Here is a 24,667-nt window from a genome sequence, read left to right on the forward strand (position 1 = left end):
TTTTTCTTCTATTTAAACATTTTGAAAGTTACTGATCCTCATCAATGAATTTGAACATTTATTAAGTACCAGATACGTGCTAGACATTTTGATACATTAAATAACTATAGTTTGATGAGAGCATAAACTGACATTTTCAGGTGGGTAGCATTATAAATCAATATCTGAACGTTTTGATTTACAGTCATCACTAAAAATCTAATTACACCCTCCCCATGTAATTTACTTCTATTTACATAATTTACCCAATGTCCCTCTCTAATTCCTCTTGTTCTTATTAGTCATTATAGTCTAAAACTTTACTTTGTTTTACTTAGTTATAAGATCATTTCCATCATATAGCAGATATGAGTGAAATCATGTAGTGGTGGGACATTAATTTTGGGACAATGAAAATATTCAGTATATTCACATCTAATCTAAAAACAGAGAAAGGATATGTGACTAAACTGTTTCTATAATCTTTGTTTTTTTCTTAGAGTAAAATCATATCCTCACAGAGTGGGGTTTAATTGCAATAAGAATATAAGAACCATTAAGCTAATTAATAAAAATGTTATCATTATGGACAACAGTGATGAATCTACTCATGTAACTTAAATGTTGATAATTTAAGTCTTATAAAACTCAAAATTCATGAAAGAAAAAAAGAGGGCTGGGGAAACAGCATAATGGTTGTGAAGATTTTCATAAATGAAAATGAAAAAAACTTAAAAAAAATCATTTATATTTTTCTCAGTTGCAAACTTGCTTATTTATTTATTTTTTGTTCAATTTTGGTTGCTATAGCATATTTACAAGAACCAATTTTAGTTAAGTATCTTCCACTGGTTTATTTCCAAGTCCCACTCTCTGTTATCATGAACTCAATTTTACCTGTCAAAGTTAAACATGAAATGAACAGACAGTTTTGGTAATCACAGTCTGCTTTTGTTCTATTGATTTGGGCTTTTAGCAGAAATACTTTGCTTGTAGTTGGCTCAAGTCGTAGCCCTTAATATCAAGCTGAATTTCCAAAAAGGAGGAGATTCAAAAAGGTGAAAAGAGATCGTCACAGGTCAAACATGATTCATACCTGCTCAAGTGTTCCTGACACTCACTACCCTCAAGGATTCTTGTCTTTACCTGTCCGAAATTTTCTCACTAGACAGATAAAACAAAAACACAACAATTTTTCTTTCAGTGTCTATGTCTATAAGTAACTAACTTCTCAGAAGTATTATATTTGATAGTCATACATAGACAGTTTTATAAGGTCTTTTATCCTAGAATACTATTGATGAGAAAATCTTTTTTTTTTTTTCAAGTTAAAAAGACACTCCCCACCATAAAACAAGGGCATAATATTGTGATAATGGGCTAAGTTATTTTGGTTTTTAAGGGAGGAATTTTTTTTTTTTTGGCAGTGGTTTTCAATTACAGTTTATTTGACCATCAAAAGCAATCTGGTAACAGATGTTTGATACTATCCAGCTAGTAACTTAACCACTAAGGTTCTGGATTTTGTTGTTTTGGGATATTGACAAGATTGGACTTTTGAGAAGAGGAAAACAAATAGTTCTGAATGTGTAACATGAATAAATATTTGAAATTTTAGCTTTTACTCGGGTTCACGTCTTACAACTTTCATTCTTTTCAACTGACATTTATTTGTTCAGATCCCACCAGAATTTAATGGAGAACAGGAATAGGTAGAATAATTGCTTCAAATTGCATACTCACAGTTTCTTTTATGTCTGAAGATTAAGAGAGCAAGTAATTCCTTGGAATTTCATTTAAACTTTTCTACTGATGGCAGAAGAAATTAAAACTCAGTGGATTTTGCAATATATGTGATAAGCTTTATCTAATCTTTCTGAAATTATAAAACAGCCTAATATGAAACACTAATACACAACAGTATTTCTTTTTATTTTCTACCACAGAACTTCATTAAAATATAATCTTAAGAATATCAATGAACTCCCTCGCACAAAGAAGGAACATTTTAATGGTTTCTTAAGACATCTTGCCAATAATAAACTACTATTGGAGCCCTCTCAATTATTATATTCAGTTTCCTAAATTAAATTGAATAATCAATTATTCAGTACTTATCCTAAGCTTGGCACAATACAGGGAGTTGTGGCTATATCTGCAGAACATTGTTTTTAGCCACAAGGAATATCAATAGAATTATAAGGGATTAGATGAATACACACATGAACATAATTCAAGGCAGGCTTTGAAACATGTAAAAATAGAAATAAAAGTTGCTGAGAGTTTATAGACAGAGTAAATGAAATGGGATTGGTGAAATAAATTAAACAGGGTTTCTAAAGCATATGCTATTTGAGTAAGTTCTTGTAGAAAGAAAAAACAACAGGGATTTGACAAATAGGTGTTCTAAGGAATCTTTTTAAATGATCAAACTATTGGTAGATATTGTAGAATGATTATGGAGAAAAGCACTTTATGAAAATTACATTCTCTCTTTAGCATAGATGTTCATTAGAAGTCTTCTAACTGTAACTATCTATTGTCTTCTTGAACCCTAAGACAGAAAGAACCTCGCATTTCCAGTGTAGAACCTATATTTTCCCCAGTCCTGGAACCTTAGGGTGGGGTGCACTTTCCTGCATGCTTCTCTCAATTCATACCAAATAATATTGCATCCGCTGATCCCAACGTAATCAACGGAATAAGTACCACCTCAGCATGCTTCACCTTAGACTGTGTCCAGAGACTTCAGGTGTCAAATGACAAACCTTCAGCTTCATTACTTGGTTGAGACCTTTCCTTTCATAGTATTCTCTAATTCCATTCTAGGCGGTTCACTTCCGTACAAAGTCCCAAAACCTAGATATAGACTGGTCCCATGAGATAGAGCATATGTCCAGACTTCCCTGGACAGAAGACCTCACCAATGTGTCCTGGAGCTCCACTTCCCCAGAGCCCCACCCTACTAGGGAAATAGAGAGGCAGACTGGAAGTATGGATCAACCAGTCAACGCCCATGTTCAGCAGGGAAGCAATTACAGAAGCCAGACCTTCCACCTTCTGCATCCTACAATGACCTTGGGTCCATACTCTCAGAGGGTTAATAAAGAATAGGAAAGCTATTAGGGAAGGGCATGGGATACAGAGATCTGGTGGTGGGAATTGTGTGGAGTTGTCCCCTTCTTATCCCATGGTTTTGTTAATGTCTCTTTTTTTAAATAAATAAAAAAAAAAGAAAAAAATCTTCTAGAAGTTATGAGAGCAGGGGAAATATTACAGCAGTAGCACAACAAACATATATCTGAGGCCCCAGCAGTCCTAGGTTCAATTTCAAGCACAATTATATGCCAGGCTGAGCAGTGCTTTTGTATTTTTTCTCTCTTTCTCATGAAGTAGAACTTTAAGAAGGAAATCATAGGTGCAGAAGTGATAATGTAGTCAGAGAAAATTCCAGGCCTAACTCCTCATGGGTAAGGTTGCCAGTGAATTCAGAGTGTCCTCTGATGTAGTCACAGGATTCTGTGTCTAATGACATAAAATTTAGTGTAGACTTGTTAGCATATAATTGAAAAGATTTCTAAGCGTTGGACAAAAATCTGTCATGATGAGTGACTAAGAACTTTATGCAGCTGCTAAAATGATGAAGACTTCTTTGCTATATCTTTGATAGACCTTGAAGGTATCATGTTGAGTGAGATAAATCAGAGAGAGAGGGACCAATACCATATGGTCTTAACTCAGAAACCTAAGAAGCAAGGAAAGTAAGGGAAAACCCAAAGTGAAACTTGAACTAGGTGTGATGTATTGAACTAAAGCAAAGGTCTCTGGGGAAAAGGCATAAAGGATGGGATGAAGGGGCTCCGGGGTCTTCTTGTATGATGCTGAAAAAGAACCTTAATTAGGGAGAGAATGTTTTGAAGGCACCTATTATGGGAAATGAGAGGTTGTATCCATGTGTCAGTAACTGTACTGTAAACCAAGAACACCCCAATAAAGTAGAAAAACCTCCAAAATCTGTCATTAAAAAGAATATATTTATATTTGTAAATTAATTTTGGAGAGAGTATATATGTAGTAGGCACACATGAATGGAATATATATATATATATATATATATATATATATATATATATATATATATTCTAATTCAACCATGTGAACTAAACTACTCTAAATTCCATTAAAGATATTAAAGTTACTACCAAGGACCTATAAAATGAAAAAGAGTGCCTAAAATATTCATGAAGTTCTTGGATAATTGTGGATTGAACCTAGCAATTTAGGAAGATAAAATCCCCAGGGAGTTGAATAGATTGAGACAGGTCAATCAGTCCATTTATGACTTTTGATCCCTTGCTGTGAGATGAGTCATACCTAATGTCACACATTTAAAAGATGGTGATATGTTATATTTTAACTGAAGGATGTGAACAGAGAATTTTGAAAATTGGAAATGGGGGTGGGGGTGAAAGAGAATCTTTTCTCTTTATTCAGGTTAACAGAGATTTTGATTTTTGAAAGTGTAATCTTGAGTGGGTATTATTTGAGGTAAGTAGTCCTATAGTTAGGCCTAAAACCCCAGCCTTTATAGGAAGCTTACATATTTGCAAGTGCAAAGAATACTGAAGTTCTAAACAAGAATATGAATAGACAAGGTTCCTTACACAGTAATTAAATAAGACAGGAGGCTACCCCTGATGCCAGTTACTTTTCTTCCTCTGTTTACTCAATAAACTACTTTTAACTGAAAGCTATACATAACCTCTGAATTCTTGTCTAATAGCTGGCTGGCAGTTGGTTTCCTCTTTGCCTACTGTCTCTCTCTATCTTACTTTGAGGCAGATGTTTCCTTTCTTCTATCCACCCAGCTCTTCTTTTGGTGACTACTTAACTTGTTTATTCCAATAACTTTTCTATAACCTTTGCTGTGTGTTTCCATATTCTGTCTGGTCCCCTACACATTGCTAGCCAGAAGAGAGCAAGTAAGTATGTTGTCAGTATATACCACAACTTCTTTCTACACTTGTCTGTTATTGGGCTCTTGGGTCTCCAAACTGTGGCTATTGAAAATGGTGCTGTAATCAATACAGGGAGTGCAGGTATCTTTTTAGATATCAATGATTTTGTGTTCCTCAAATAGATATCCAGTAGAAGACATGCTGGAATAATTGGCATATGTTTTATTTTTATTTATTTATTTATTTGGCAGATCTGTTTTTAATGTTTTGAGAAAACTCCATTCTTTTTTTCCATAGAGGCTCGACCAGTTTACATCCCCACTAAATGAGTCTAAGTCTTTATTTTGTTCACATCTCTGACTTTTTTTTTAACCCAAGTCATCTCTCAGGTAATAGATAGTATCTCAGGGCTTTAAGAACTATTTTCTTAGTAGCTTACAAATATATAGAACAATAGTGTTAACTATAATCATTATACTATATATTATATCCTCCGGACATATTTATCTCATTACTAGAAGTCTGTTCTTTTTTATTGCCTATTAGTTCTGAATGTAATTACATTTTGCTCAGAGGGATGAATTCTTGTTGAGTCCTCAGAATATCATAGCATTTACTTAGATTTTTTCATAAACTTCCATGGTTTTTTCTCATTATTTTTTCTGTTTTGATTAAGTCAAAAGTTAGTATTTACACTGTTAGAGCTAAGTAAATAATATTTACTGTGCAGCAATATGCTGAGCAATGATTACATTCTTTCTTGAGCAAGTTATCTTTTAATTGGTATTTATAGTGGCCTTATTATTTCATTCTTCCTGGAGTTCAGTGCTGCACTGCTGTAATACAGACTGAATATTACTATAAAAATTAATATAAATACAATATTACTGAATATTACTATAAAAATGCCACTCAACTTCTCTTCACTAGTCACTTGGGGGCTATAGTTCTCTGTTGTATGCCCACAGAGGCAGATATGGCCCCCTCAGGCCTTCCCTTGGCAACATGCTGGTTCTTGTTATATATGTTTCTGTTCACCCCACACCCTTGATACTATAGTCATTTAGTTAAAAAGAAAAGGGGGAATTGTCATATGCTTTACATTGGTTTGTTCTAGCCCTTCCCCGTCAAGAGAATTGGATCAGTCCAGTTAATTTCGCGGGCCGCTTGGCCCCGCCCCAAGGAACCCCGAGAGAGGGTTCCTGAGTTCCTGAGTGGCAGAGTTTCAGAGTTACAGAGTAAGAGAGAGTTCCACAGTGGAAGAGTTTCAGAGTAAGAGAGTTCCAGAGTTCCTGAGTTCCAGAGTTTCAGAGTAAGAGAGAGTGCTTGTGCTGCCGCAAAGAGACAGCAGAGTTCTGTTTGGTGATTAGTTTGTCTTAGTTTATGAATCGTTGTTCCTGAATAAAGAAATACAGCTTCCCTGCCTAGCCATTGTCTCTGCATCTCTGTTACCCGCTCGTGAAGCTAGCCCGGCCAGCAAGAGCCTACGAAATTTTAACAACAGTTCTCTTTTGTATATTTTGATTTTTTTTTTCCCATTCAGTGATTTGGTGAAACAAGTTTCAAAAGATATCTTAGACAGGGTTTGCTAGTTCTTAAGTTTCTGAACATAATTAAGTCTCATAATTTGTGGATTTCTAATTTGATCCACCCAAACCAGTACTCACAGAGCTTTCATTTATAGATGTGCATGAAGTGGCAAAACCTTTTGAGTTGGTGAGGCAGTGCACTCTGTTTGGAATGAATAAGCTGTGCTAGGCCTTCTTGAATTTGGACTTACATTGTAAACAAATGTCCTTTTCATTGTTTATTTTGTTCCATGGTTTCTGCATTTTTGCTTTTGTTGGTGGTTTTGCTTTTAAAAATGGCCCCATACATAGTGCTCAAGTGCTACTTATTGTTCATAAGCAAAAGAAGACTGTGCTTTATCTTAAAGATAAAATATCTGCATTAGATGAACTATCTATAGAAAACAATGATAATGCTATGGGTGATAAAGGGGATTTCTGTTGAAAACTTCTTTCAGCTTCCAATAGAGAGGATGGGATATGGAACACTGGTGGTGGGAATTATGAGCAATTATACCCCTCTTTTTAAAATTATTTTATTTATTGGATAAGGACAGCCAGAAATCAAGAGGGAAGGGGTGATAGAGAGGAAGAGAGACAGAGAGGCACCTGCAGCACTGCGTCACCGCTTGCAAAGCTTTCCCCCGTAGGTGGGGACCAGGGGCTCGAACACGCGTCCTTGCATAATACATGCACTCAACCAGGTGCGCCACCACCCAGCCCAGTTGTACCTCTCTTATCCTAAGGTCTTATCTAACATTATTAAATAAATTAAAAAAAGGATAGGGAATCTTACAATGGAGGGGATGGAGTGGAATACAGAACTCTAGTGGTGGGAGTTATATGGAATTGTATCCCTCTTATCCTATAATCATGATCATTATTAAATAATTAATAAAAAGGAAATTTCTTTCAGTTTTATGTCATTTAGCTACTTATTTGATAATGCCCTATATTCTTTTTATGAAACAACTATTAATAGATTTTTGAACTACTGTATTTTTTTTTAAAGATTTTATTTATTTATGAGAAACATAGGAGGAGAGAGAAAGAACCAGACATCACTCTGGCACATGTGCTGTTGGGGATTGAACTCGGGACCTCATGCTTGAGAGTCCAAAGCTTTATCACTGCACCATCTCCCGGACCACTGAACTACTGTATTTTAAAGTATTAGAAATATTGAATTCTATGTATATTTTTAAGTCCCTGAGTATTTTAAAATACTATTTTTCATCTTTGTCTTTTTGTTATCTCAAGCCACACTCCAAACTTTGATTGAATTTTCATTTTGCTGTTTTTAATTTCTAAGATTTTTCTTTCTATTTTCTCTATATTCCCTTTAAGTAGTAAATTTTCTTATTTCTAAGAATATTAATTATAGGACTTAGAGCTTTTTGGTTTAGTTTTTTTTGTTTTTTGTTTTTTTCACTTCCAGGATTATTGTCGGGGCTCAGTGCCTGCACCATGAATCCACTGCTCCTGGAGGCTATTTTTTTCCTTTTGTGGCCCTTGTTGTTTATCATTGTTATTGCTGTCATTGTTGTTGAATGGGACAGAGAAAAATCGAGATAGGAGGGGAAGACAGAGATGTGGAGAGAAATATAGACACCTGCAGACCTGCTTCACCACTTTTGAAATGACACCCCTCCCCCCTGCAAGTGGGGTGCCTGGGGCTCAAACCGGGATCCTTAGGCTGGTCCTTGTGCTTTGCCATGTGCACTTTACCCGCTGCGCTACTGCAGGGCACCCAGTTTAGTTTAACTTTATACTTTGTATTGTTCTTTCATTTCTGTAGAATTCTGACTTCTTCTGAGGTTTCTTTATTTTATGTTAGTTTTATTTTTCAACTATTTGGTGACTGTAATTCAAAACAAAGTACCAAGAACTTGACTGGAAGGGTATGTGTGTATGTGTGTGTTGGAAGGGTGTGTGTGTGTGTTGGAAGGGTGTGTGTGTGTTGGAAGGGTGTGTGTATGTGTTGGAAGGGTGTGTGTGTGTGATAATTTTGTAATATGGCAGAATCTGATTTTCTGGGGCTGTAAATGTCAGCATCTGATGTATTCTAGAGTGGTCTACTTCCATTAACCAGTGAATTTAAGCTAGTAAATATTAAGTAAACTCTAATGAATGGTCTAATAATGAAAAAAAAATGGCATTAGGAAAATACCCTAATTTTTACATAGGTCATTAAAAAGTGGCTGATTTCATTTCAAATTATGAAGCCAGAGGAAAAGTAGTAGGCCTGAGGTGACTTCATACACCCAGCAAAAGTTGTGCTATTAAGGAGCTGGGTGTTGGTGCACCTGGTTAAGCACACATGTTACAATTGCAAGGACCAGGATGTGAGTCTTTGATTCCCACCTGCAGGGGGAAAGTTTTACCAGTGATAAAGCAGTACTGTAGGTTTCTTTCTTTCTTCCTCTCTTTCTTTCTTTCTTTCTTTCTTTCTCTCATTCCCTCTCTATCTCCCCCCACCCTCTAAATTTATGGCTGTCTCTATCCAATAAATAAAGATAATAAGAATTTTTTTTAAGTTGTATTATTATTATCATTATTATTATTATTATTTTAACCAGAGCACTACTCAGCTCTGGATTATGGTGGCATCTAAGACTAAACCTGGGACTTTGAAGCCTCAGGCAGAAGAGTATCTTTGCATAACAATTATGTTATCTACCACTCCCCCAATCATGCATATATTAACTTTCCTTTAAGCAGTGAAATTAATTGAATTATCAAGGTAGTGGTTGAGAACCAGATAAGCTTTGTTTTGAAGCATACAAAATGAATGAAGAGAACACAGAATGAAGGAACAAAGTAGAGAAAAATTAGAGAAAGCAAGCAGAGGAAAGAAAGTAGAAGTGTCTTCTATTACTACACCAGAAAGAATATGGATGCAATACAAGAAGAGGAGAGGGAATGAAATAAGAGGGAAAATAGAAGAAAAATGGAGAATGAGAAGGAAAGCAAGGAGAGTGGTAAAGGAGAAGAGAGAGAGACAAGGAAAAAGGAAAAGCCAATGAACAGTTTGTGAGAAGTGTAGTAGTCAAAACCATCTAGGCTCCGCTCCACTGATTAATTTTTCAACTATATTATTGTGGTTTTTTTTTTTTTTTGAGCTAACATTTTTAAAAGTCAAATGGTGCTATTATCTGTTTCCAAAATGAAAAATAAATCTACCTAATTCTGTTCTACTATATATTAATAGCCCTACAAGTCTTTATTTATAATTTGTTTTTTTCAGAGACTTAGTCTTCATCAAGGATTGGCAATTTATTGGTTGTCCTGAAGTTAGGTTCCCCCCCCCCAAGATTTCTATACCATCACAGATGGATAATAAAATAGAAATTCATATCTAGATGTGGCATTAGTATCAAAGTATTAAAATAGCTTCTAAATGTTTACTTTCCATTTTTGTACTTAAGTCATAAACTGGATAAAGAAAAAACACAAAACTGTAGATTTGCACTGTTTTACTGAATTCAGTACATGTCTACCTTTGTATTTCTTTTGTACCTAGCAATATATCATGAACAGAATGTTGCAATGGACAAATATTGAACTGATGATTCTAAAATAAAGATCCTAGAAATGAAGTCTCATGAGAATGAGCTAGTATTATGACATTTATTTCTTGTTTTTAAATTCTGGTTTATAATTTGAGATGCTAAGCAATTAGCAGCACCCTCAAAAAGAATGTGAATGTCCAAATGTTTTCAGTGTATTGGGTATTTAGCTCAAAATAATTTAGTGCAATCTTTCACCTCTCATTGTCATAAATAAATGTCTAAATGCTCTATTAAATTCTTCAGCAGTGATGATTTGGTGTGATCTCTGTAATATAGACAGAAAGCTCAGTAACCAATCATCATAATGGGAAATTTTTTCCATGTAATAGGTGATATTGTTAATATTTTGCACATACACTTCAAATAATGAACTGATGCACTTAGTCAAATTGGACAGCTGTTCATTGTACCAAGGGCAGCATTGCTATCAAACTCTATCTCAAAAGATTCACCAAAATATGTTGATAATGAACAACCCATGACTATGAAGCACATTTTAAAAATAACTTCTCCAGAAAACTTCACTCTTTAAAAGATTTTCAAAGTTTTGAGTATTTTATTGGAATATAATATATACTTCATTGAAATTACCTGGCATGTTATGATAATTCTACCAATATCTGGGAAGAAGATATCAAGTACTTTATCTTCTACATATACTGAAACTAAGAATGTTATAGTTCAATGTTGCTTACATACATAGTCGAGTCAAACCTCAGGCACTGTTATTTCCAATTTGAATGTGGCTTGCACATTTTAAGTTCTGAATGTAATCTAGTAAGCAGTTAAAGAAATAAAATCTCATACAAGACAAAACATTAGGGATTTATTTCGTTTTAATAGCTAATTTAGTTTTCATTCCAAAATATAGCTGTCCAATACATATTTTTTTCCTGATAAACTCTTAGTGTAAGTGATATCTAACTTGCTAATATTTGGCAGCTCTTGACTGTACTGTGATAACTCATTTGTACCACGGAATTAGAGAGAAAATCTTTAATCAAACGAAGTTGGCACTTTATAAAATGCCATTAAATGTATTGAAAAGGTCGCATTTTGTGATTGATGAAATGAAGATTAGTCATTCTTGGCTGGATGAACAGAATTTAATTGGGAATAAAGGTTTTAAAGGTTTCATCGACACTTTCATAACGCAAACACAAGATTCACAGTACTTCTAAAAGCAATAAATAACCATTCATCTACCTAATTCTTTTTCTTTTATAAATATTTAATTTAGTGAGAGCTATAGAGACAGAGAAAGAGAGAGATGGAGAGATGGGAGCACTGCTTGGCTCTGACTTATGGTGCTGGAGATTGAATTTAGGCCCCAGAGCTTCAGTCATGAAAGACTTTTGCATAAACATTATGCTATCTACTCAGCCTTACATAATTATTTTTCATGAATAATTAATGGTATTATTTAGATGTTCCTGAGAAGTCAAATTAGTATGAAATTTAGAAGAGAGGATGAAGCATTAACTTGCACAAAACTGGCAAGTCTTTAACCAGGAGTTCCTGGCTGAATTCTACTCCAAAATAGCTACCAATACTTTCTCTCTATGTAAGTTATATTTCTTTTTCTTCTCTCTATATAAATAAGTACAGATTCATTAAACAATAGAGAAGATATACACTTCTAGTGAATGGGTGTTTTCTGGGTAAATTCTTATAAGTATATGAGATTAAGATCTAATTTCTTTTTTCACTTGCTTTTTTTTTTTTATTAAATGTCATTGGGCTATCACTGGGGCTTGGTGCCTGCACAACTATGTCATGCCTGGTGGCCATTTATTTTTTTATAGTGGGTAAGAGAGAGAAATGGTGAGGGGAGAGGCAGAGAGAAACAGAGAGAAGATGAGTCAACTGCAGCACTAGTCCACCACTTGTGAAGCTTCTCCCTGCAAATAGGGACCTCAGGGCTTGAACCTAGGTCCTCACACATGGTAACATGTGTGCTCTACTGAGTGAGCCACCACCCAGCCTCAAGATCTAATGTCAATAGAACCAATTACATTCTACTTCTGCATATTTCTACATATGACATCAAGTAATCTGAGCTATCATTTTTATTTTCTTTATGTATGTATTAAATAAATGCATCATCCAGCAGCCAGACTCTATGATCATCCTTTCCACTGCTGCTTAACAAAAAAGTTCTTATATTCCTTTAAATAGTGCTGGTGGCTTTAAGGAAACAGTAGTAATTGCATAAGTTAATACACCTGTCAAAGCTTTGTTTTAAATCCAATTTCACAGTATTTAGTTTTTCTATTGAGACAGACTTTCTGAATTCTAAGAGAAGTTATTTAATTTCATGATGTATAGGAATTTCATATCCACAAATTAGCTGGGATAGATTAGATTTGTATGGTATGAAGTAATCATATATTCTCCATAAATTTTAAAGGATACATTCGATTTGACTTTTAAGTGATGAGGTTTTCTATAGCCAAAAGTTTAGAAGTTATACTTAGACTATTTAAGTAACTATTTTGTTGGGACCAGGTGGTGATGCACCTGGTTGAGCACACATGTTCCAATGTGCAAAGACAGGAGTTCAAGTCTCTGGTCCCCACCTACAGGGGAAAAGCTTTTTGAGTGGTGAAGCAGTGTTGTAGGTGTCTCTCTGTCTCTCTCCCTCTTTTTCACCCCCTTCCCTTTCAATTTCTGGCTGCCTCTATCCAATAAATAAATATAATGTAAAAATAAAAAACAATTTTATCAGCATTTTATTTCAAGTAGACAGATGGCCTATAGATGTCAGATTTTCTATTGAAATGATTGGATTTAATACAGGAATATAAGCTTTCTCTCTCCCTCACCCCCACATGCACACACACACACACACACACACACACACACACACACACACACACACAATGAAATTGATTTTGAATGCCTTAAACTTTTATTATTATAAAAATTCTTATCCAAGTCTGAGGTGGAAGTTGCCTATAATATATGTTGAAGCCAATTCTCAAAGTAAAACTGACAAAAACGAACGTTTTTGTCTTAATGTGACACTTGCTAATATGAATGACTTAGTTACTAGTGTAAATGCTGATAACACTCTTTTGAAATATCATCAGCTATAACGTCCTGAACCATTGCTTTTTTTATAAGCAGAACTTAAATAAATCTATTTAGTGATCCTATGTATTTGCTCCCCTTCAAGTAACACTACATTCCTATTTGCTATAATCTACAATTACTTCCTTTTCCCTGAGGAGACTATTTTTGTGAAAAAAAGTAAAAGCTCCTTCAGTCACAATCAGCCTGAATTTGCCATGATATTTTTTAAATTTTGTATGCTCAGAGAGATAGTTTTGGATGATTCCACTGTATTTTATTATTATGCATTTTTTTCTTCATAAAAATTCATTTTGGAACCCATGTATTCAAGATACCACTGTCAACACACACACATATATAATTGATTATCCAATTTATTGGTGATATTGTATATTCTATAATAGCAGAGTTTAAATGATTTTGACAAGTACAGAAGAGTGTCATTGGCAGGTGCAGAAATTAATGATGGGTTTAATTTTTCAAATATTTTTAAAGCATTTCACTGAGTGGCAGGTTGATAAATTAAAATTACAGATATGGCATCAGGCCTGAAATCACAACTGCTTTAGATTACAAAAACAGTGATGTGAAAACTTTGTGTAATCTCTAGAGAAGTACCCTAGAGGGCCTTGGAAAAATGAAACAAGTGCCGCTGCTGAAGGAATCATTCATTTTGTGGTAGTGTTGTCTGAGTATAGTAAACTAAAAAATATATTTTTAGAAGTGGAAAATTAGCTTTATCCCTTTATCCCCTTTTCCCTGGAGACTCAGAGAAAATTGAAACCACACCATCAAAAGATAGGAATTGAACTGACTATAATGAGCCATGATGTTAGATGGGCATATTTTAAATTTAGAGATAGTATCTTGTTAACTTTCTTTTAGTTTCAACTACACACCACATTTTAATTTGTTATATAGTTACTATAAAGCCACAGTGTTCATCTGAGAAACCTCAAAGAAATTACTCCATCACTCACTGATTTTGTGTGTGTATGTGTGTGTGTTGGTGCTTTTTGACTGCGAGATTATACTGGCCCCAGCAGACTCCTTTATTTTCTCCTTTTAATTTTAGAGAATGACACACAGAAAGAGAAAGACAGAGACAGAAGGCCATATACATACAAATATATGCATTCTGTACATATATCACATTTTCCTCAGGCACTCATCTTCAATGAAGGCTTAGATTATTTTCATATTTTGCCTAAAGTTGTGGTTAATGGTGCAGTGAAACATGGGCATATAGACTTTTTTTTGTTTGTTTTATTATGCTATATCTACTCAGAAATGGGATTTCAGGGTTAGATAGCAGCTTCAGTTTTATTGTTTTAATTTTTTGGAACCTCCACATTGGTTGCACCAATTTGTATTTGCACCAACAGTGTACAAAAATTGTAGAGATACCCCAGCACTGTTCCACCTTTCATGATGGTTCCTCTGATGCCATGCATAGAGCTTTTACGTGATGCCAGGGGCTTGCATCCCAGTCCTTTAAGATGGGAAGGGCTTGGTCTACCAAGTGATATCCAGGCCCCCTTACGTTCTCAAGAAATATGTTTTCACCAGGCACTTTATTTCTATTCATTTTTTCTTTTAGACAGCTTGTTTTTATATTTACTTAAGATAACCAAGTTGAACTTTATATATATGTTGGGAAATTGTGCAGATGTGGTCCAGCTTGGCAGGGCCCACAAACCATCCTATTTCTCCCTGGCAACGGTTGCTAGTGAAGCCCCTACATTTCCAGCCCCGCCCACTCATGGTATTATAAAAGCCACTTCTGTTTCTGGTTTCTCTTCCTCCCGACCTAGAGGAGGTCAGGCATGCTGATCTGGAGACAGAAGCTTGCCATTGAGGCTAGCTCCACGTGGCTTAACCCGAGGCACTCATGCCCCACTCTGGGGATCCGCATGAATAAAGATTTGTATTGCTACCGCCATGAGCTTGGTTCCTGGATCATCTCTCTTGAGGGAGATGCTAGCCCGGCATCTGGCGCACCAACGTGAGAGGCCTACCGGCCCCCTACCCCCCAGTCACACAAACTGCAGACTTAACGAAGGCACCCCACCCCAGATAAGTATATTATTATTTCAAAGAGTAAGCATATCCATCACCTCCAATACTTTTTTATGAGATTATGTATCATCTTCTTCTAAAAGAAAATTTAAAAACAAACTATAAGATTATTAACTACAGCTAGTGTACTGCACATTAGATCCTGGAAATTATTCATCTTCTGCAACTGAAACTTTATCTACCCACTCCCCACCAATACCCTGCAACTAGCATTCTCCTCTCTGAGTTCAGTTATTTTAGTTTCCAAATATAACCAAGATGCAGTATTTGTCTTTTAGTGTGTGTCTTATTTTATTTAGTATAACATCCTCCATCTCATTAATGTTGTCACAAATGCCTGATTTTTAAAAAATTTATCAGTGATGCTTTATTGTATATTTGCTGTCATGTATTGCTTGTAGGCACTTAAGTCAACATGCACAATAGTGGTTCCAATAGGCTATGCCACATAGCTTAGGAGTATAGTGGAATATAGCCATACAGTTGTGTGTAATTACACTCTGTGCTGTTCATAAAATGAAATTACCTAGCCACACACTTTTATAATATATCATTATTAAATGATGCATAATCATATACCTACACATATATGCATTCTGTACATATATCACATTTTCCTCAGGCATGCATCTTAATGAAGGCTTAGATTGTTTTCATATTTTGCCTAAAATTGTGGTTAATGGTGCAGTGAAACATGGGCATATAGACTTTTTTTGGTCACGCTATATCTATTCAGAAATGGGATTTCAGGGTTAGATAGCAGCTTCAGTTTTAATTTTTTGAAACCTCCACATTGGTTGCACCAATTTGTATTTGCACCAACAATGTACAAGAGTTTCTTTCATATCCTCACAACACTTGTTATTTCTTTGCCTTTCTTTCCACATTATCTATCTTAATAGCTTTAAGGTGATTTCATTCTAGTCTTTCTGAGTCTTTCTAAGTCATGCTTCAGCTGTTGCAATGACATTATAAGTGGTTTTATTTTAACCCCACTTTTGTTAACAACATCTTCAGTTACAAAAATAAATACAGCAACTAGGAAGTTGCACAATCAGTAGAATGTTAGACTCAGAAGACCTAAATTTGATACCCCAGAACACATACATAAAAGTAATGCTTCTTTCTATCAAACATTTTTTAAAATAACAAGGGTAACTACAAGGGCAACAAAATGGGAAAAGTAACCTCCAGGAGCAGTGGGTTCATAGTACAGGCACCAAGCCCCAGCAGTAACGCTGGAGGAAAAAAAAATGATTGTTATCAGGGAGTGAGGTGTGAAGATTCTTCCAGTGTCTAATTCTGTACAGTCAGTGTTAACAGACGCAATGTTTTCCAAAACTATCTGGATAATTCAAGTACCAGCCAGACCTAGTGCTGCCACCTACCTTATGTTTGCATCTGTCATGCCCTTCCCTTCCCTGCATGGATGCGTTATACATGCACAAAACTTATAATACGTCTTTAAAAAAATCTTTAAATTGCATTTTCCCATTTTCTCTTGGGAGTATATATGATAGAGGCAGCCATATTTATCTAGAATAGTCTTGGAATTCATGTATCAGATCCCAGGGTAGACGTAAATAAGACCAGAGAGTATGACATGGAAGTCTCTACATGCAAGGAAATCACATAGCTTTTACTAAAATGCATAAAATCTCAATCTGATGTTGTTTTAGGCCTATGATTGAGATTATATTAAATTTTAAAATTAAAATATTATGTGGTATAATTGAATATTTATTAAATGATAACATTAAACATTCAATTTCATACAAATAAATCACACCTAATATATGTATCATATAACATAAAATATATTAAACATATACATTTATTTTAAAAACACAACATGCATTATAATGTAAACAAATCATTGAAAGCTTAGGTTGAAACATTAAAATTCTTTCCCACTTTATTTACCTAGCAGAATAAAAGGAATCAAAAACCTTGTTTTTAAGCCTAAAGTCCAGGCTAGCTGTGAAATGAGTTCTAAATGGCTGTTGCTGTACTCACTCACCAAACACTGTATTTTTGAACAATTAAAAAAATGCTCTAAAAATGCTTTCTTTCAGGTGGCACAAGAGATATTCTAGTTTTAGAAATAAGCTGAGAGGAAACAGACATTAAGTATTTAGAAAAGGAATAAGAACAAGTGATAGATTCAGTTAAGATTCTACCACTGTTATTCTATATTGAGGGCAAGAACCCTACCACACTAGGGATAGATGGAAACAGGCTGGGGGCATGGATCGACCCATGCCGATGCCCAGTGGAGAAGCAATTACAGAAGCCAGACCTCCTAACTTCTGCACCACATAATGGTCCTGGTCTGAACTTCTGGAGAGATAAAGAATAGAAAGACTTTCAATAAAGGGGATGGGATACAGAACTCTGGTGGTGGGAACTGTACCCCTCTTATCCTGCATACCTGTTTCACTGCTTGTGAAGTGACACCCCTGCAGGTGGGGAACCGGGGGCTCAAACCAGGATCCTTACTCTGGTCCTTGTGCTTTGCGCCATGTGTGCTTAACCCACTGTGCTACCCCCAGACCCCCCTTCCACTTCTTTTGTTAGGCTTAACCCTAGATATTTGATTGTTTTTGCTGTTGCAGTAAATGGGACTCATTTCTAAATTTCATCCTTTTTTGACGTAGTGTTTGTGTAAAAGAATGCCACTGATTTTTGTATATTAATTTCGTAATCTACCACCTTACTTATTTGCTTAATAATTTTCAGTAGCTTCCTGCTGGATGCCTTAGGATTTTCTCTATATATTATTATATTGTCAACAAATAGTGAGAGTTTGACTTCTTCTCTTCCAATCTGTATCCCTTTAATTCCTTTCTCTTGCCTGATTGCTATGGCTCGGATTTCCAACACTGCTGAATAATAATGGTGATGGTGGACAGTCCTGTCTACTACTTGGCATATGTGCAAGTGATTTCTGTTTCTCAGCATTGAGTATGATTAGTAGCCAACACTTATGAACAATTCCTATGTGTCAAGATAGTGTTAAATGCTCCATATTAATATTTAAAGATTTATTTACTTATTAAAATGAGATAGGAGGAGGGAGAAGGAGATTAAACTGGACCATCATTTTGGCATAGGTCATGCTGGAGAATGGAAGTCAGAATATCATTTGTTTTTAATTCAACACTTCAGCCACTGCATTAGCTCCTAGGCTTTGAAGTAAATTTTATCCTTTTAAACCCCTATTTCATAATTAGGATCTGTAGCATGGGAGCTTAAATAAATTGTTAAACTACAAGGGTGAAAGCAACTTCTAGAAGAGTGAATGAAGCATGTGCTTTACAACATTGTGAGGTGTAGTAAGAATGCAATATTGAGCAAAGACTCGTCCATTAACAAAACTCATGCATTGGCAATTGAACAGAGCTAAAATTAGTGTAAGGCATGCAGGGTCCTAGAAAAACAGTGCAACATATACCTATTTGTCAGCTGACAATCATGGAACACTTATAACCGATTTATTCCCTTTGGAAAATAACTATGAATTTAAAGTTACAAGTTTGGAAAAAAAAAGTTAACATAGTAGACTATCTGTTGCTTGGTGAGTTCATATGAGTTCATTCTGTTTGTTATCACTTCATTCGCTTACTGAATGGGGTTAGGAGAGTAACACATTCTTTTGGACATTTTATTTAAAATAATTTCCTTGGGAGGAGTGGAGAAATTTAGATATAAAATAATTTATCCAATCAGCTGAACTGTTTGCAGGGAACTGTTTTGCTTTTTAATACATACCTAATACATCTTACTTTTTTAATACATACCTAAGGAATAAGAACATCTTAGTGTCATTAGACTTTGAGTATTTGTGTGTGTGTGTGTGTGAATCAGTTTTGGGAGTAACTTTATCTCAGGACTCTAATTAATATTAAGTGCTAAATTCCAGATTAATTTAAACAATGGTTTCTGAGTTATACATGTATAAACTATTGTATTTACTGTCGACTGTAAAACATTAATCCCCCAATTAAAAAAAATGGTTTCTTAGGGTCTGCCCTCTTAAAGCAAAGGTAGATAATAAGAAAAGAGTGCATCTAAAATACAGGAAATACTGCAGAGAAAATTCGTTAGGTGAGGCGTGAAGGGAAACTGTTGTAGCCTTCTTGACTTGAGGGTAGACCACATATGCATTTAAAATAAAAGACCTTGTGGTCTGGGAGGTGGTACAGTGATAAAGCTTTGGACTCTCAAGCATGAGGTCCTGAGTTCGATCCCCAGCAGCACATGTGCCAGAGTGATGTCTGATTCTTTCTCTGTCTTCCTATCTTTCTCATAAATAAATAAAATCTTTAAAAATAAAATAAAAGACCTCTTCAGGTTTAAAGATTTTTAACAATAAGAGCTGATGATCAATGAAGGCAAGAGGCATGCTCTAATGATGTTTTTGACCAGATCAACTTGACCTTTCATTTTTCTTGCATTCATGTCATATAAATATATCTATTCCATTTTCCTTTCCCAGCATTTCAACAATTTTGATTTTGGTGATTCAAATGGCTTTCTGAGTGGTTTTGTGAGGAGGAGAGGGGCGACTGCATTCCTCAAAGTGTTAAAATTCATGTGATCATTTAAAAATCCACCCTATGTCATGTCTCTGCTCATTAAGTACCATTTTAGTAAGCATCAATTTATTTTTTACTTATCAATGTCATGATTTCCTCTAAAATGAACATCACCTTTCCTCTAAAATAAACATCACCTCTCCCAATACTTACTGGGTCTTTACAACATTTTTCAAAAAATGCTGAACACTCAAATTCCCTTAATAAAATATCTTAATACATCAGTCAAAATGAAATTTGAATGGTCATTTATAAACAACTTTGCTGATTTTTTAATATTTATTTTTAATTTCTAGGACAAGAAGTTAAGTGGGAAAAGAGAGAGAAATAGAGAGAGAGAGAGAGAGAAAGAGAGAGAGTCAGAGAGAGAAGGAAAGAGAGAGACAGCACTGCTTCATAACTTGTGAAGCTTTCCCCCTGCAAGTGGAGACTAGGGACTTGAACACAAGTCCTTGCACAGAGTAACGTGTATGTTCAATGGGGTGTGCCTACTCATGGGCCTGAATTTTTTAATTATAAAAATCAATAAAGGGACTAAGTGGTGGTGCAGCCAGTAAAGCATCACATTATCATACTTAATAACCCAGGTTCAAGCTTCTAGACTTTACCTGCAGGAGGGAAGATTCATAAGCATTGGAGAAGTACTGCAGGTGCCTCTCTCTCTCTCTCTTTCTTTCTCTCCCCTACTTCTCTCTCTCTCTCTCTCTCTGTCTTAATTGCTACCAGTGTTAATCCAGGGCCTCAGTGATGGCACTACGAATCAGCCACCCCTAGAAGCCAGCCAATTTTTTCTTTCTTTCTTTTTTTTTGATTTTTTTTATTAGATAGGGCAGAGAGATGTTGAGAGAGGATGGGGAGATAGAGAAAGGGAGATAAAGGCAGACACCTATAGATCTGCTTCACTACTTGTGAAGTTGACCTCCTGCAGGTATCTGAGGAGCCAATTCTTTTTTTTTTAATTTTTAATTATTTTTATTTATTTCCTTTTGTTGCCATTGTTGTTTTATTGTTGGAGTTATTGATGTCATCGTTGTTGGATAGGACAGAGAAAATGGAGAGAGGAGGGGAAGACAGAGAGGGGGAGAGAAAGACAGACACCTGTAGACCTGCTTCACCACCTGTAAAGCGACTCCCCTGCAGGTGGGGAGCCGGGGGCTTGAATTGGGGTCCTTACTGGTCCTTGTGCTTCGCACCACTTGCGCTTAACCCGCTGCGCTACCGCCTGACTCCCAGGAGCCAATTCTTGAACTTGAGTCCTTGTGCTTGCTAATATGTATGCTTAACTGGATATGCCACTACATGGCCCCCTTCTCTACTTCTTTATCAAGTTCTCTCTTCCTATAAAATAAATGAAAGAAAAAAGTAAAAGATGGTTTCTAGGAGTAATGGATTTGTTATGCCGGCACTGAGCCTTAGTAGTAATCCTAGTAGCAATAAAGATGCAAAGAAGAAAAAAAGGAATCAGAAAATTTTCTATTTCCTTGCTTATTATTATTATTATTTTTAAATTTTATATTTATTTATTTATTCCCTTTTGTTGCCCTTGTTGTTTTATTGTTATAGTTATTGATGTCGTCATTGTTGGATAGGACAGAGAGAAATGGAGAGAGGAGGGGAAGACAGAGAGGGGGAGAGAAAGATAGACACCTGCAGACCTGCTTCACCGCCTGTGAAGCGACTCCCCTGCAGGTGGGGAGCCAGGGATCGAACCGGGATCCTTATGCCAGTCCTTGTGCTTTGTGCCACCTGCACTTAACCCGCTGAGCTACAGCCCGACTCCTCCTTGTTTATTATTTTACAGTTTTATTTTTATGATAATGATAGAGCAGAGTTCTTCTTAGCTCTGGAACCTGGTGGTATAAAGGGTTAAATCTGAAATCTATGGGTCCCCATGCATGAAAGTTGGTGCTCTCACTCTGTGCTCTCTCCCAGACCTTTCCCGATTCTTAATTGATTATAAATGCTCCAAAACAGTATATGTATGTCCCTTTCCTTCTTTTTCTATGCTCCTGGATTAGTTTTTTTTTTTTTCCCCTCATATAGTGAGAGCAAGAAGACAGAAAAAGACACCACAGCATCAGATTTTCCCTCTATTATGATGTTCTCATTATAGTACCAGGGTTTAAACATCAATTGTTTGCGTGACAAAGTATGCACCCTTCCAGTGAGGCATTTCTCCAGTCTCAGTACATGTATATTTTTGTCAACAAGCATATATTATGACTCAGAATACTAACTAGAAGACATATGTCAGTTTTTTGTTTGTTTTTTGCCTCCAGGGTTATTGCTGGGGCTCCACGCCTGCACTACAAATCCACTGCTCCTGTAGGCTAATTTTTCCCCTTTTGTTGCCCTTGTTGTTTATGGTTGTTGTTGTTGTTGTTATTGCAATCATTGTCGTTGTATAGGACAGAAAGAAATGGAGAGAGGGGAAGATGGGGTGGCGGGGGGGGGGGAAGAGAAAGACAGACATCTGCAAACCTGCTACACCTCTTGTGAAGCGACCCCTCTGCAGGTGTCAGTTTTTCTTAGCTTTGTGTATAGAGAAGCAGTCAGTATGAGAAGAATGCAGGAATGAATGTGAAATGAGAGGAGGGGACAGAAAAATAGAAATTTTAAAGACAGATTTAGAGAAAAGGAGAGGGAGAAATAATAGTGTAGATTTAATGGGACAGGAATAAGAAGACGAACTATGGTTCAGAGGAATTTTTTTAAACCAATCTTATAGTTATCTGATTAGAATGCAGATAATTACTGTGTACCTTGCTGGACTTTTATAGAGGATAAAGGCTTTCACAGAAGAAGTCGTCAGTTTAATTTATGAGGTCACAAAATAGTCTATGGAGCATTTCAGCTAAGTGACAGTTGTATAACATTGATAGCAATGTAGTTGAAGAAATGATGTGTTCAATGCTATGACTGAATGTAAGGTCAAATGACTTGAAGTTAATTTCACAGAAGGCCTTCTTAGTTTCAGTTGGAAATTAATTGAAGAATTGAAATTCAGAATACTTATACATATACTCACCCAACTGACAGGAAAGGCTCCTTTGATTCAAGTCTATGAGAAAATATGAAAAATTCACTTTAGTACAATTTCTGTACATGTGAAATTGTTTTATGTGAAATGTTATATTCTTTTGCATGAAATGTATGATTCATCATCAGCAAAAAGCTATAAATAATATCTTATGGTCTAATCTGGGCAAATTCAAAATCTGACTGAGTTAATACAGAGGTGATATATAAAATGAGAGAAGCTTGGAATGGCAATATGACATTTAAATTAAACATTAAGATAATAGTGTTAATCTAATTTTGATTTACACTCAATTCACTCTATCTTTTACAGTAATTTATAGAAGTTTCAAAATGTTTTACTTATGGCTTTTGTAGAAATGAAGCTACCCTGTGTTTGGTTACATATTGACTGAAAAAGTATTTCCAGAAAATACTCTGAAATGAAGAGAGAAGCAGCAGGTCCATTTACTGGAAGTCACACTGCTTGAGGAGGGAGTAATACAAGTCACAGGTCAGTTTCCTCCTGCCTCCTCCAGTGTCTCTTATGAATCAATTATTTTTTTGTAACTTTGAATATATAAATGGAGAAATCAGATACTGAAGATTCTGATTAGCTGCGACAATTTGAGCAAGTGTCTTAAGAGCTTATTTAGAGGTTTTAGCATGGGAGTGCATTTACTCATACATAAAACACTTGTGCAACTTGGGGGGAGCACACATGAAGCTGTGAGAGAGGAAAGGAACACCTGTCTAGCCAGCCAGTTCAACTTAATGGACCCTGGCTATCAGTGGGGAGACAGGTCACAACCAGATAGCTCTCACAGTCAAGCAAGTCACTTAAAAATATCCTGGGACTTTGTCTTCCACTTAGAAAAATAGGCTAGAATGGCTTCTAGCTAGTTTCCTGTTTTTATGAAGTTGGTGTTTTACAAAAGATAAATAAATCTGGAAAAGAGTCAACTGACTTCTACTATCTTCTAACTGATGATTAAGGGGTACAATGGGTGTATATGGGGGAGCTTATCTTCATATGTGATCATGAGCAAAATGTAGGTAAGTATGAAAGACATTTTATTTTTTAATTTATCTTATTTGTGAGGCAACACCAGTTGTTTTTTTTTTTATTTTAATTAATTTATTTATTCCCTTTTGTTGCCCTTGTTGTTTATTGTTGTTGTTATTGATGTCATTGTTGTTGGATAGGACAGAGAGAAATGGAGAGAGGAGGGGAAGACAGAGAGGGGGAGAGAAAGACAGACACCTGCAGACCTGCTTCACTGCTTACAAAGCGACCCCCCTGCAGGTGGGGAGCCGGGGGCTCGAACCGGGATCCTTCCGCCAGTCCTTGTGCTTTGCGCCACCTGCACTTAACCCGCTGCGCTACCACCCGACTCCCAAGGTAACACTAGTTTTAAAAATGTTTTAATTAACTCGTTAGTTAATTGGATAGAGACACAGGAATTGAGAAGGAAGCAGAAGATAGAGAGGGAAAGAGTATGAGAGACACCTACAGCCCTGTTTCACCACTCATGAAGTTTCTGCCTTGCACATGGGGGACGGAGGAACTGAACTTGGGTCCTTGAGCACTGTAGCATGTGCACTTAAGCAGGTGAGCCAACACACAGCCCTCCCACCCCAAATGTGTTTTAGAAGTACAATTTCAATTTTGCACACCTCTTCCAAATATATTACCACAACTCACTCATAACCAGAGCACCAGTTGCCCTCTATTAATATCTCTTGGGCCTTTCTATATTTTTGCTGCCTGTGCCCTCACCCTTCTGAGCCTGTCTGTTTTGATGCCCTCAGTTCTTCAG

At 35.9% G+C, this 24,667-nt stretch overlaps 1 protein-coding gene across 8 annotated transcripts in view; it reads right to left on the reverse strand.

Moving 5' to 3' along the window:
• The window catches only part of RALYL (RALY RNA binding protein like), a 729,450-nt gene that overhangs the window by 86,987 nt on the left and 617,796 nt on the right, over nt 1-24,667 (reverse strand). For 6 of the 8 annotated variants that reach the window (XM_060199431.1, XM_060199474.1, XM_060199446.1 and 3 more), the window contains one exon: nt 22,858-22,890. The exons of the other annotated variants lie outside the window; for them this stretch is intronic. In XM_060199431.1, the coding sequence (XP_060055414.1) occupies nt 22,858-22,890 (33 nt within the window). The remainder of the gene's footprint in view (nt 1-22,857; nt 22,891-24,667) is intronic. 8 annotated transcript variants of the gene reach the window in all.

Source organism: Erinaceus europaeus, chromosome 1, assembly GCF_950295315.1.
Source record: "Erinaceus europaeus chromosome 1, mEriEur2.1, whole genome shotgun sequence".
Classification (NCBI taxonomy): domain Eukaryota; kingdom Metazoa; phylum Chordata; class Mammalia; order Eulipotyphla; family Erinaceidae; genus Erinaceus; species Erinaceus europaeus.